The 13,846-nt window shown below is 45.1% G+C and overlaps 1 protein-coding gene across 12 annotated transcripts in view; it reads right to left on the bottom strand.

The window, feature by feature from the left end:
- The window catches only part of BCAS3 (BCAS3 microtubule associated cell migration factor), a 299,661-nt gene that overhangs the window by 42,077 nt on the left and 243,738 nt on the right, over positions 1–13,846 (bottom strand). The window contains exon 24 of one of the 12 annotated variants that reach the window (XM_071448220.1): positions 9,270–9,343. The exons of the other annotated variants lie outside the window; for them this stretch is intronic. Coding sequence (XP_071304321.1) covers positions 9,285–9,343 — 59 coding nt within the window. The 3' untranslated portion in view covers positions 9,270–9,284. Of the gene's footprint in view, positions 1–9,269; positions 9,344–13,846 lie in introns of those variants that run through there. 12 annotated transcript variants of the gene reach the window in all.

Here is a 13,846-nt window from a genome sequence, read left to right as displayed (position 1 = left end):
ATTTGCTAATGTTCTAATATGAATTTTATGATCACATAACTGGGATCCACAGAATTACAGGAAGAAGGAAAGCAGTGAACGCTGCTGCAATTACCTATGGACACCCAGCCTGATCCTGATCAAATTCCTTGTGTTAGAGCACTTTACCATAAATTCTCAACTCATAAACTCCCTCTGGATTGCAGTGAACAGCTGTAGTACACAAAAGGTTAATCAGAAAAGAAATCACACAAACACCAAACGCAGACAAACCCCTCTAACCACCCTGATCTCATTGGTGCTGCTGCAAAAAATGATTACTAAAGAAATCCAAATGGCAAAGCCACTGGTCCCAGTCTGTACTTAGGGGATATTCAGGGCATTGCCTCCACCTGGGGCTGTGGTTAAGCACTTTATTCCTGATTCAGCTAAAGCAGCACTGCTACACTTCACCTCACAGCGCCTTTGGTTTAATCCAGACCATTCCAGTACCCACCCAAACAACTTAATTCTTCTTGTGTTCCTACTGCTGTGTGCAAAGCCCAGAAAGAAGAAGACAAAAGGAAGATTTACTATCACAGTCTATCATCTTCTGGGTTAGTAATGATTGATGGACTCTGTTTCTATCTGATTTTTGTTTCCACTCAGTGTAATGTATAAAGGAGTAAGAGGAGGGAGCAATAGATCTTGCTCCCAGGGAGCAGCAGACAAGCAAAGCCAGGCTGGGCATTCCTGCCAACAGCGTGCTGGGCACTCCAAGGGACAGGAGCTCCCCAGCCAATGCCAAAGTGCCAGCCCAGGGAGGTGGCATTACGTGTCCTCATGTTTTTCAGCTCTTTTAGAAAGGCTGTGGAATGCTATCAGCAGCAGGATTTGGGGAGCACTGATAACCACACCACAGATGAAGGAAGCTCTGGGTTTCCACCTCATCTGCACCACGTGCAGGTCTCAGATACCACCACCTTGTGCTGCTGCTGCAACTGTTCACTTCAGTATTTTGAAACACATCAGCCACAAGACCCATCCAGTCAAAACAAGGGGAAAACACATTCCACATACCGAAGGCAGTTGGATAAAAACCCTTCCTGCACTCATTAAATACTGTGTCAGACACTCACCAGGCACCACACTTTTCAAAGAGCTGTCTGTTTACTCCATCATTGCTAATATTCAAGATACATTTAAAGTAAATAGGTTAGGAAAGCATTTGATCTCATTGCTGCCTGGTGCAGAGGCTGGGCAGGCTGGATTTCCTGGTAGAGTGAAGCATTCTGAGATTCCTTGAAATCTCCACTGGTTCTCCTCTATTCCAGCACTAACACCAGTGCTGCTCTGGGGAAAGGAAACTGCTGTGGAGAACAGAAAATCTGTGTGATTCACTTCACAACTCATAGCTGTGGCCCCAGCTCAGCAGAGCTCCAGGAACTGTAACTGCTCCAGCTGCCTCAGGAGCCAAAGGCTCAGCCCACAGACATCTCAGGATGCCCAGGAAGGTGCCCCATCCCTGGAAATGTCAGCCTGGATGAGGCTCTGAGCCGCCTGGTCATGCAGGAGCCTTTAGAAGTCCCTTCCACTCAAACCTTTCAGTGATTCTGGAGGGGTGTGAGCCCCCAGCCCTGCCCCAGGCAGTGCCAGCAGTGCCCTCTGAGCTGCTCACCTGCCTGGCTCTTCAGAAAGAGCCCCAAAGGTCACTTGGGTTTAGTGGCAGCTGCAGGAACACCCATTCTGGCACAAGAGTTCATTTGAAAAACTGCCTCTGCTGCATCCCTTCCTGCCCTTCCCCTTTGGCCCCCATGGCCTTCCCTCTGCTGCACCACCCCAGGTGCTCCATCTCCTGCTTGATCACTGAAACAATGCAAGAAACATGAAAAAAACCCAACCCAAACCCACAAACACCAAAAAGTTGCAGCAGCAAAGCTGAGGGGAAATGAAGTGTGGGGTTGGAAGGAGAAGGCAGGGTCAGGGAAGGGCTGGGAGCCTCTTAAACTGGCTTTGCTGCGGGATAAGATGCTCATGTAACTACACCCTTATTAGTGTTATTTTTTTAAAGCTGGATCATTTCACAGATCTGCTTTAAAAACATGTCATAAATGAGATCTGCTGCAATGGAGCAGTAATATGTGCCTACAGCTGGAGCCTGAGCAGAGCTGGGCTAATTTAGCCCAGCTGAAGACCTGAGCCTGCACTACCCCAAACTTTGCTTCACCACTCTGAAGGGGGGAAAAGTCCTAATTGCCCATGCACTGCTCTTCCCTTCAAATGTAACCCCTGTCTGGAAGATTAATTTTCTTGGTACTAAAGATTAAAAAAAAAAAATTAAAAAAAATTAAACCACCCCTCCAAGCCATCGATTTAATTTAAGGTTTCGTTTCGAAATAGTTGGACAATTTCCAGATCTTCAAAGTTTTGACCAAAAATAGAAAGCATATTCTGCAACTGATTTTAAAGATCTGTTCTGTTTATTTACTTATTCTAATAATACCACAACTGCTCTTTAAAAAAAAAAAAAAAAAGAATCCCAAGGGATTCCTTGCCATTCAGCCCCTGACAGGGAGGCACCTGTACTCCTCATCCTCATGCAGGTGGTGATGTGCTGGCAGGGAAATGCCCCTAACTACATAAAGGGATTACCTGGCACTCTTTAATGGGGTGGACAAGAGCCCTTTGGCTTTTTAAGTACCTCAGTGCCTGAGAAGAAGTCCTGGCATCCCTGCAGTCCCAGCTTCCCACTGGACACAGGCAGGGAGGCAGAAGGACGGGAGCTGGAGCTGTGTGCTGCAAGGCTCAGTGCAACCACACAGCCAGGGCATTGCTGCTGTGGGACCAGACAGGTCCCTTCCTGCACACAGACCCCTGCAGAGGGGGAAGAGAAGAAAAACAACCCACCCAGCCAGACTGTCCTGTCAAAGCCTCTGTGTTTGCTCCCTGCAAGAGGCACAAGCACAGCTCCCTCCTCGCCGCAGCATCGCGAGCGCAGCCTGGGGCAGGTCACTGCAGCTCTGAAGCTGTTCCCCAGCTGTCCCAGCTGCACAGACAGTCAATCCCTCCTTGCAGTGCAGAGCAGGACTCAGTAATGCCTATAAAACAGTTGGTGCTTTCCACATGCAAGTGTGAGGAGGAGGAGGGGTGCTGCTGCTCTTTCAAGGAAATGTTCTGCGGCAATTACACCGCGAGAGACACCCCGGCCCTGCCAAGTGACACTGCTAGGAAACTATGTAGACAAAAGCCAAAAGACAAAACCTTTTTAATTATAATTTTGGCACTTGAGCAAGGATTCATATTTACAAGCCTCTATGGAAGTGACTGGTGCTGCTGCTGCTGAGGGATGCACATGGCTTCAATGGGGTTTGCATGGGGCTGGGACCCTCAACAGTTTCCCAGGAACTTTCTGCTGCACAGGAGGAGGAAAAGGGGATGGGGAGGGCAGAAAATGTCCTGTCACTCCTGTAGGATGGCTGGCAAGTGGATTATGGAGTCAGGATCCAGGGATGCTCAGCAGGACCCTCCCTTCCCCATCAAGGTGAAAACTGCTCCTTAAATATTTATGACCCTTGTTTTTCCCTGACCTTCTTGTTCATACCCTGGTAGCTGCTGCTCTAACACTCTGCAGGTTTTTAAAGCCATTCTAGTATTTATAGGTGTTCTGGTACTTCTGAGGGGTTGAGTTCCACTGGGACACTCCCATCAGCTGCCAAGGGAAGCAGCAGCATTCCCACAGGAATGACCAGAGAGGGGAGCCTGGATCCCTGCTGGGCTCTGTGCCACCCTCCTGGGCAGCACCACGGCCTCCCTGCCTTCACCCACCACAGCAGCAACCCCTGCTCTGCCACATCTGCCTTTTTGATGTGTTCTGCATCAGTAATTTACTGGGGAGGCAGGCTAAAGTTACAAGGCATTAAATCTTGCACTTCCAGCTTCACACAAGTTTTCAGGACTGCTGGGCCTGGGGCTTGTTTGGAGTAGCCCAGAGGGGGAAAAATCCACAGTGTTCCCATGATATATGTTAAAGTAAGCTGCTTTTTATTTCAATTTGGGGAAAGTTAAGTAAAGCAAACCCTCAGATCTAAGCTACAGGACTGAAGGAACAGGTCACAAGGAAGCGAGGAAATTCAACCATATCCACATGAATGACTTAATTTTGGTTTCTAAACCCATATCTTATTAACCAAAGACCTCCATTTTCATCTAGTGACTACATTAAATATAAACAGACATCCATCACAGAGAAAAAAAAAACAATAATTACTATCTGTTGAAGCCATCACTTCCGTGCCATTTGGCAGAGACCTTTCCATGACATCCCCATAATTTGGCATTTTAGGGCAGTGAGAGCCACTGCTCGACTCTGCTGCTGTGGCAACTCACTCCACTCGCAGGAAGAGCCAAAAGGCATCTATTTCCTTAAACCCCTGAGCATCAGTAGAGTGTAGTAAAAGCATAAAACTCCAGCCAGATGCTTTGAAAGCCACCAAGCCACTTCTTTATTTCCCCCTTTCTCTCTGGAGCAGCTGCACCCAGAGAGTTCTCAGCACGCTCAAGAGTCAGGGAGAGAGTTTCAATCTGACTGATGCAAAATATAAGGACTTGTCACCACAGCCATCCTCTGGGAAGTCTTTCAACACTTGGCTTTTGTGCCTATTAAGATCCTTTTCAGACCTACCATTATCTGTGAAAAATCAGCATATGGGGCAATGTTTCTCAGAGATTTTTAAAAAAGCAAAATTCAACAGATCAAAATGTCACTAATGCAAATGTACTGCAAGGAACAATTTTACTGGGGTCACATAATATTCTTTGGTTTTTCATTCCAAAATGTTTTTCACAGTTGTCATTAGATGGCACTTTTGTTTGTTGGCTGAGCAGAGATACCAAAACCCAAAGCAATTACACAGAAATAGGATTTCAGGCTATTTCTCCCTCTAAAACTGGTCCCTGTGCAGTGGGATGGAGCCCTCCCCATGCCCCTCACCCAGCTAAAGCCATCCTGTGCACAGGGCTACCAACACAGTGCTCTCCTGACCTCCAAATTCACTTATTTTAATAAAACATGCTACTCCAGCCATCTGACATTTATTATGCTTAAGCAACATAAAATAGAAAAGAAACATCTATGACCAGAAACAACCCTTCAACTCCCTTTTATTGCCAAGGTTCTGAAATTCTTTTTTTCCCCTTTTCTCTCTGCTAATAACTGCCTCCCTGCTCCACCTTGGTGCTGCAATATTGCAGGAAATTCCCCCAAAAACCCCTAATGTGGATGGCAGCTGTTTAAAGCAGTTTAAAGCTGCTTTCATTTCAGAGGGTTGAGCTGGACTGTTCCTGTCCCCCTTCCAAAGGTGCTGACACTTTTCCTGTTCCTCACAGGGTTTTCTGCATGGAAAAGGTGGTCAGACATTGGAAGGTGGTGGAGTCTCCATCCCTGCAGGTGTCCAAGGAGTGGCAGGATGTGGCACTCAGGGCTGGGACATGGTGATGATCAGTCACAGCTTGGGTTCAAAAATCTTGGAGGGCTTTCCCAGCCTCAATAATTCTGGGATTCAGAGCTGAATGAATGAATGAATGAATGCACAGAGAGCCTCTCTGGAAAAGCACTAAGGGGAGACAGCACAGGATGTTAAATCTCACTTTTCAGATCCATCCTGCTCCAAATTTGGGAGCCAGGCAGGCGAGCAGAGGAGCTGTGACTTTAAGATCCCAAGCCTTTTCCCTGTGCCCATATATCACTGCTCCATGCTGTGGTGGCTTTCCTGCCTGCTGCTCAAATTTGTCCAATTAGACACGGCCCCACAGGGTGGAATTCAGTGTGAAATGTGCCTACTGATGTCTGCAAATGAACCAACACAGACCTGCTGCTTTAAGGCCAGCAAGTGACAGGCAGAAAAATGCCTGCCTGGGACAAAAGCAGGAGGGCTGGCTGTGCAAAAGCCCAGATCAGCCTGTTAAGGGATTGCCAGACTCAGCAAGGTAAAGTGTGTGAGCTGCTGTGGCACTTCGCACCTCAAGCTGTGCTGTCTCACACCCCTGACCCCTCCATGGCGACATAAGTCTCAAGAAGAAGCCAGGATTATCTGTCTAAGAGTCTTACATGTGTCATGTAAGGTCAGGTGCCAACTGCAATGTAAATTAGTAGTTAAGAGTATTGGTAGCTAGACAGATGCTGGGAGCCTCAATTAGAAAGAAAAGTCAGATTATAAGTAATTAAGAGATACAAAAAACGCTTCAGGAGCTAAATACCTAAACTGCCTCCAGTGTTGTTTGTTTTTTTTTTTTTTAATAAAGCATGCATTCCTGAGCTCTCCCAGATTCTGCTTGGAAGATCTCTGAAGACTCCAAAGCTGGTCTCCATGCAGACAAAAATCCCTGGTGTGCTGGGGCCAGAAGGAGCAGGAGGGGAATTTTGGATGCAGGTGTCTTTACTGGGCACAGCTCACCACCAGCCATGGCTTTTGCTGCCCAGCTGCTGGAAAAGGGGGAGCTGTTCATCCTCTGCCACCCATGGGTCAAACAGCTTTCCAAATAATGGGTAATTTAATAATTTAATAATTTCTCGTGTGAATATTGTTAAACATCTCTATCTCACTCCTTCTCCTGCTGCCCCTCCCAGACCCAGCTAAACATGGGCACATGCACTTCCAAGTTGCTGATGGCCTGGGGACCTGAATCCATTTTATAAATATAAAGACCTACGATGTCTGCAGCACAGGGAGAAAATAAAATCATGAGCCTCCTTTTAGAGATAGGAAAAGCAGAGTGGAAAGTCTGAATGCCACATCCAGGTGAGTTTGTGGATGAGCTGGGAAAGCTCCTGTAGCGCTCCACCTCCCTGCTTCAGCTACACAATATTTGTTTTAAGAACTGTGTTTAGATGCTTTCCTCAGCCTGGAAGAAGCCAAGCAGGCACTTAAGGACGCTCTGGATGTGGGGCAGAGCCATGACCCCGTGGGATGGGGGCTGTGGGGAGCACTGGCCCCGTGGGGTGTGTGTTACACTGCAGAGAGCGTTAGAACACATGGAAACCACACACTTGGGCTCCTTATCAGGGAGCTCCAGCTTTGAAGAAGCCACTCACCATTTTAAAGTGTTTTTTCTTTTCTTTTTTTTTTTTCCCAGCCAAAAGACTGTAATGGGCTCCTGAGAGCTCTGTGACACTACAGTAGCACCTGCAAAGGACTAAGGAACACTTACGTCAACAGGGAGTTCAAGGCTAAGGCAAGCACTTCAAAATCCTGAGAAAATTCTTCCAGAATTTCAGTGTTTCAGTTTGCTTTGTTTGCAAAACACCCCATTTGGGGGGGGGAGATGCTCCTTGGTATTTTACAAACGATTCTGTATTTCCCCAGCCATAAATCATGGAAGGAATTGACAACCTCCTGACGTTGATTAAATGGCAGCTGATCCCTCAAATTGTATTACCACTGTTTGTACAACACCTAAGGTTCCCAAATGCTGTTAGCCCTGGGCAAGACCTATAAAAATCTTCTGGCCATGGGCCTCACTCATATTTTCTAGCACAGCAAATGATTAGGAAAAAATAAGTTCAGGCAGAAGAGCATGGAACTGAAAATGCTGTTGCTGCCATGCAGATATAACATGTGAATGGGGTAAAAGAGAATCATATAAAATATATGGTCTGTGTCAAAGGATGACTGGATTTTTTTTCTTCAAAAAAAGAGGCATATTTATGGCAAAAGTATTACAATGCTACTGTATGACCTTCCCACCAGAGGCAAAGGCCCTGAACTGCCCTGGGATGTCAAAGGATGCCTAAGACAGAAGCATCAATCACTCAGATAAATGAAACTATCTCTGTGTTTTTACTTTTTTCCTGTTATTTAGAATCACAGAATAGTTTGGGCTGGAAGGAACATTGAAAGGTGATTTAATCCAGATCAGGGCAGGGACACCTTGCACTAGACCAGGCTGCTCCAAGCTCCGTCCAACCCGGCCTCAAACACTTTCAGGAACAGCACCAATTTTTCACCAATTTCTTGGTGAAAAGGCCGTTTTTCTCACTCAGTTAAAGCTTTTCTCCCTCAGTAAAAGCTCTGGAAAAGTTCTCCACCAGCCTGGACATGGAGCAGGGCAGAGGAGACTGGGAGGAAAATCCCTTTGGGAGGTGGTGGGCAGGAGGAGCCGCTGGCAGGGGGGCCAAGCCCCTTCCTGCAGGAACAAGGAGCTCTTGGTTATCAGCAGGGACAGGGCTAACTGCAGAGCCCATCTTATGCTCACAAGTTTTGCCATAGGACACAGAGCACAACAAACTTCTTTGTAATTTAGATCACAAGTTACAGAGATATCATCCTGTGACGATAAAACTCCCCTTCTGTGACAAGCCAGGCCTGAATAAAGGCAGGGCAAAGACTGGGGAAGTATTGTTAACATGAACCTTTGGAAGGCTTTCTGCATTTTTTTGTCACCCTTTTGTCCTTTCAGAAGCTGTGTGGATGGTTATGGCAGGGCTGCCTATGTTATCTTATGTACTAAATCCGCCTAGATCTGTAGATGATGTCTTAGGGGGTGAAAAAGATTAATAAGGAATCACTCCAATGGCTTTAGGACAGCTAAGAATCTTAACCCATTTAACCTCCCCTAAAACACACAATCAGATCAGAGGAAGTTGTAGGAAACTCATTTCAAAGACTCCAGGCGACACTTTTTAGGTCAGATTTACAAAGCTCATTAGAATGAAGGTCTGTTACTTTAGATTTTAATACTAAGACACACTAAGAAACCCTCTTGCCCCATTTAGGAAACCACACAAAGCAAAGAATGCAAATTTTAAAAAGAAACTTAATCTTAATGCATGTGTTCTGCCACCAAATCTGTGTAAAACCCTCCTAGCTTATGTTCTTATGGAAAATGGGAGGAAACACATCAAAAAAGGGACAACAAATGCCTATTTATTGACATTTTTATCCTTTCAAGTAGGATGTGCAGAGAATGTGATTCTTTGCAAATTGTATTTGTTTGGGAAGGACCTGTACTATTGAAGTACTGATTTTTCTGGTCCCTGTCACCTTCCTAAAAATCTGTTTTTCCTAAAGGGGTGAGTGTGGTGGAGCTGGAAAGATGTTAATGGATCTATGGCCACCTAATTGGACCCTGATTGGGGTTGGATACAAACCCAGCTACAAAAAGAGGGGAAAGAATGGGGGTGGTCAAAGCTCCTGTTCTGTTTTGTGCAGAAAGCACAAGAACTGAAGGTGAGCTCTTCCTGATCTTCTTTGTGATAAGACAGTGCCTCTTAAGTAGAGGAATTAGGACAGAAAAATGGAAAAAAAACAATACAGGAGGAGCCTGTCATTTCATAGCTTAATAAAATTGTACTTATCTGGCCAGATTTTGGTCGAAGGGAAATGGTATCCTGAAATTGAAATAAAAAGGAAGAGATCACTTTGTGCAGTATCAGAATGACAAGCCATCAAAATTCTGTGGTTAATTAGGAGGAAAAAGCCCCGTGTAGAACGAGCTAGATGGCTTGGCAAACTTTAATTTTAATCTTGTGATATCTCCTAATAACAAAGGGCCTCCATGATATATCAAACAAATTTATAAATGTATGATCAATGCCTTTGACATGTTATTTAATTAGGATTCTTCGTGACAGAGACAATATGAAAAACTAGTGTCAACATTCTGACAGTGGAATAAATAAATAGATGTAATTATTTCTCATACTGATCCCTGATGAATTGTAATGTATCAGGCCAGACTGCAGCCCAGAGTTCTAAGGTTTCCCTAATATGATAGAGTTTGATGTAAGGGGTGTCATGTATCCAATATTTTGCTGTTTTATTAGAATAAAAAGCTCTCTGGGGATTTCAAGTTCAAATGGTCACAAGTCTCCCCCCTCCATTCCTATTGTGCCTAATGCAAGGATAAGCACTGAAATATGTTTAGAAAAATGCTAGTGCAGCTGGAAAAAACCAAACATTACCCTGCATGAATCTGAGAAAAACCCAAAACACCCTGGGCTTGCTCCAAATCTACCCCTAAATGGGATATTTGGTAATTTTACTCTACCTTAAGTCCAGTCTTGGAAGAGAGGTTTGGCCATACGAGATCAGGGATGTGTAAGGACAGTTCTCAGGGCTAAGCACTGAAATAAGGATAAGCACTGAAATATGTTTAGAAAAACGCTAGTGCAGCTGGAAAAAGCCAAACATTAGCCTGCATGAATCTGAGAAAAACCCAAAACACCCTGGGCTTGCTCCAAATTTACCCCTAAATACGATATTTTGGTAATTTTACTCTACCTTAAGCCCAGTCTTGGAAGAGTTTTGGCCATACAAGATAATGGATGTGTAAGGACAGTTCTCAGGGCTAAGCTGAGTTTTTCTGCAGGACAAACCCACTCCCTGCAGCAGAGCTGGGCCTGGAAATTCCTTCTGGAGGAGAGCGAGGATCCAGAGCGGCAGGAAGGGCCAAGGGCAGCCAGCACAAGTGTGGCCATTATCACACAGACAGGAAAGAATGCACTATCTGTTCCCTTGGCCAAGAGAAATTAGAGTTAACATTTAACATGAGGGAAAGGACTTCAAAGGGAGAGCCAGCTGGATTTGAATAATGGCAGATGAAAATGCTAACACCAGCACAAACTCGCAGGTGGTCGTGTTTGGCTGGAGAGAACACATCTGCCACCGAGGAGCCTGATGGAGCAACCCTGAGAGAACCCTGCTGCAGAGGAGAGAGGAGAGGGGAGCAGAGCAGAACACAGGGCTCTGGGGAGCTGCTCTGGGCTGGGACATGAGGCTTGGGATCCCAGCACATGGAATGGTTTGGCTTGGAAAGACCTTAGAGGTCGGCTGGTCCGTGGGCAGGGATGCCTTGCACTAGAACAGGCTGCTGCAAGACCTGCAGATAATCAATATTTCCACAAAATTTCCCACTAACTCCTGCAGAACCACACCTGCCTCATGGACCACATCCCAAATCCAACTCTCTGCATAGCATCAGATTTGGAAGAAGGCCTGACCCTTTTTAACTTGGAAAAAGCTGGAGCTGGTTCCTCTGGGTTTATTTCTGAAGCTGAACTACCCCAGAGATCCTTTCAAAAACCATGGATGTGCCACCTCCTTTCCCTGTCAGCCTCTGCTTCATACACAGAAGCATTTTAGACAAAACCCCACATTGCCACAAATTACATCAATTAATTCTGCTCAATTTAACACAGGTATTATAATGATACAATTATTACCAGGAGAAGGTGCCAGAAGCAGTGAGATTATGTAGAAATCATCCTCTCAAGTGAGTTTTGCTGGATTTTTCACTGCTTTTAAAGGCAGCTGAATGTTCTGGTATCTCTGTTCATATTGAGCTTACCAGAGAATTTATAAACAAATAACACCTGTAAAACTGGGATAAAAGTAACTACTTGCTGCCCATTTATAGTATAAAAACTCATAAAATTTTAATGATTTTGTTTCTCTTCTTCAACTTCAGCCTGAATACAAGGGACAGAAGGCAAATACAGGGTGGCACCAGTCCCCGAGGGAAGATTTCATTCTCAGCCTGTATCAGAAGCCAAACAGATCTAAAATATTGGCTTACAGAAGCTCCTGATAGTGGGAAGAACCTGCACATTCAGTACCTGAATTTACCTGTGCATTGTGAGCCAATCCTGCCCTCAGCTCCCTTCAAAGCAGCTGGGATGCAGATAAATAAATCCTTGACCTGCTGCATGGACACAGCAGGGCCAGAAATATCTGCAAGGTAAGGGAAGGAAAGTGCCACAGTGCTGTGCAGCAGGAATTTAACATGGAATGTGAATAAGGAATATGAAGAACTAATATTGCTGCAAAGTGAGTTTTAGACAACCCTGCACGAGGCAGCAGGGCAAGATTTGCTGCATTTCCTGTTTTGAAGTGTTCCCAGTGTTCCCTTAGTCCCTAAGCAGATGATGCTAGTTTTAACAAATGAAGCTGGATTAATTTAAAGTATTTAAAGTGATCAGCAGTCCTTAGGTTAACAAACATATGTCATTTTCTTTTTTTGATGAAAATATCCTGCCAATCTGGGCTCCTTGGGCAGGGAGCTACCTGAATCCTTGGCTACCTGCCTTGGTACCACCTCGAGAGGCTGCAGCAGCAGCAGCAGCAGCAGCTGCTGTGGGATTAATGGACAGCAACCTTCAGGGAGATGGATTGGGGAGGTCAGGGAGCTGCAAACGGCCGTGCCACGTGCCATGGATCACTGTCTGCCCTGCCCAAATGGCACAGCCAGCCCACTCCAAAGGGCTAATGGGTAAATGCATAACACTATTAAATGCATAAGGATCCTCTTCACCAAATGGCAAAATAGAAGGAAAGTTTAAACTGTTAATTGAATAAACCTCTTAAAGACAGAGTGCATCAGCAAGCGTTGTTTCACTGCTTCCCTGGGAGTGCTGCAGGATTCCTGGGGATGGACACTGCCTGGATCACTCTCCCTGCCCAAAAATCAGGCTCAGCACCATAATTAGCACTGTGAGCTGCCTCCCTCCACTTGCTTTTAAATGCAGAAAGGCCTAAAATCGTTATTAATGTTTAGGTAAAGGCGATGAGCGGTAAATTCCTGCTGCATCAGGCAGGAAATCCTCCTCCTGCAGCCTGAGTTAAAGACACCTGGAAGGAGATGAGAAACCAGGAATTCTCTGCTGGATTTCAGGAGGATGGGTGGTCCTTGTTCTGGTTGGTTTTGGTGGTGCTGGTGCCTGAGGATGCTCTGTGAGCAGAGCTGCACGTGCAGCCCTGAGGAACAGCCCAGGATTTTGGCCTTTGCTAATCAAACACACTGATTCCAGAAGCCTGGGAACTGATTGCAAAAGCATCCCCCAAATACTGCATTTGGGTTTCATTTTGGACCACTTTGGACACAAAAACCTCACTGCTGCTGTTTCAGAGGGGTGGAACCTGTGATAATTGATGTTTTGTAGAGATTTCCTGGGCAATAATAACTGGCTTCTCCAGAGATAAGCACTGCCTTTGGCCTCACGCTTTATCCTCACAGCAACAAGATTACTGCCTCATAAAACAATTGCAAAGCTGCAGCACCATTATCCTATAAACAGTAAAAGAAGAAGGGGGGAAAAAAATGATTTATGAAAAATACCATGATCCTCCCTAACCGGGGCCGAACGACAGCAATTCCAGCGACAGTAACTAATCTAATGGTGCATTAGGAGAGCACACAGAAGTAGATTTGGCCACTGAACCCAAGTCATTAAAGATTAGAGCAGCTGGTTTCACAGTTAGGAAGTGCTTTTGCCTATCTGGGCCCAGGATACAATGGGAGTTGTTTTTTGATTTAATGTCTGTGCTGTAAACAACACAATTCCTCAGATAAATCAGTGGCTGACATCGATGGGACACAAAACTTATGGAGCTGAGAGAGCCTTTGAAATGCAGCTCTCCAAAGCTCTGCTAAGAAAAACACTCAGATTCCAGCTCAAAATAAATCTGCATTCATGTATTCTATAATAAATGTATGCAATATGAGCCCATAGCATTGCCTTTTTTTTTTTAATTGATGCAAATGCTGTATTTATTTATATGGAAGGAGAGTGTGCCTGGCCACCTTTTATGCCAATAAATTAAAGGGGAAGACGAAGGGAAAGAAAAAGGAAATTAAGGGGAAAATAGGAAGAGAAGGAAAAGAAAAAAATGAAAATAAGGAAAAAAAAGGAAAAAAGGAAAATAAGGGAAAAAGGAAAAGAAAAAGGAAAAATAAGAAAAAGGGAAAGGGAAAAGAAAGGGAAAAACAGAAAAAGAAGTGAGAAAGAAAATCTAATCTCCATCTATATATTGCCACAAAGGAGAGCAGCCTTGAAGGAAAGGCACCAACACCATGATTCTTTTCCCCTGTGAAAAGCTTTTGCCCTTTGAGAGCC

This window comes from Agelaius tricolor, unplaced genomic scaffold (assembly GCF_023055355.1).
Source record: "Agelaius tricolor isolate 1412-34295 unplaced genomic scaffold, bAgeTri1.0.p SCAF_25, whole genome shotgun sequence".
Lineage (NCBI taxonomy): Eukaryota > Metazoa > Chordata > Aves > Passeriformes > Icteridae > Agelaius > Agelaius tricolor.
Note: the sequence above shows the minus strand (reverse complement) of the source record. Positions and strands in the feature narration are given on the sequence as shown.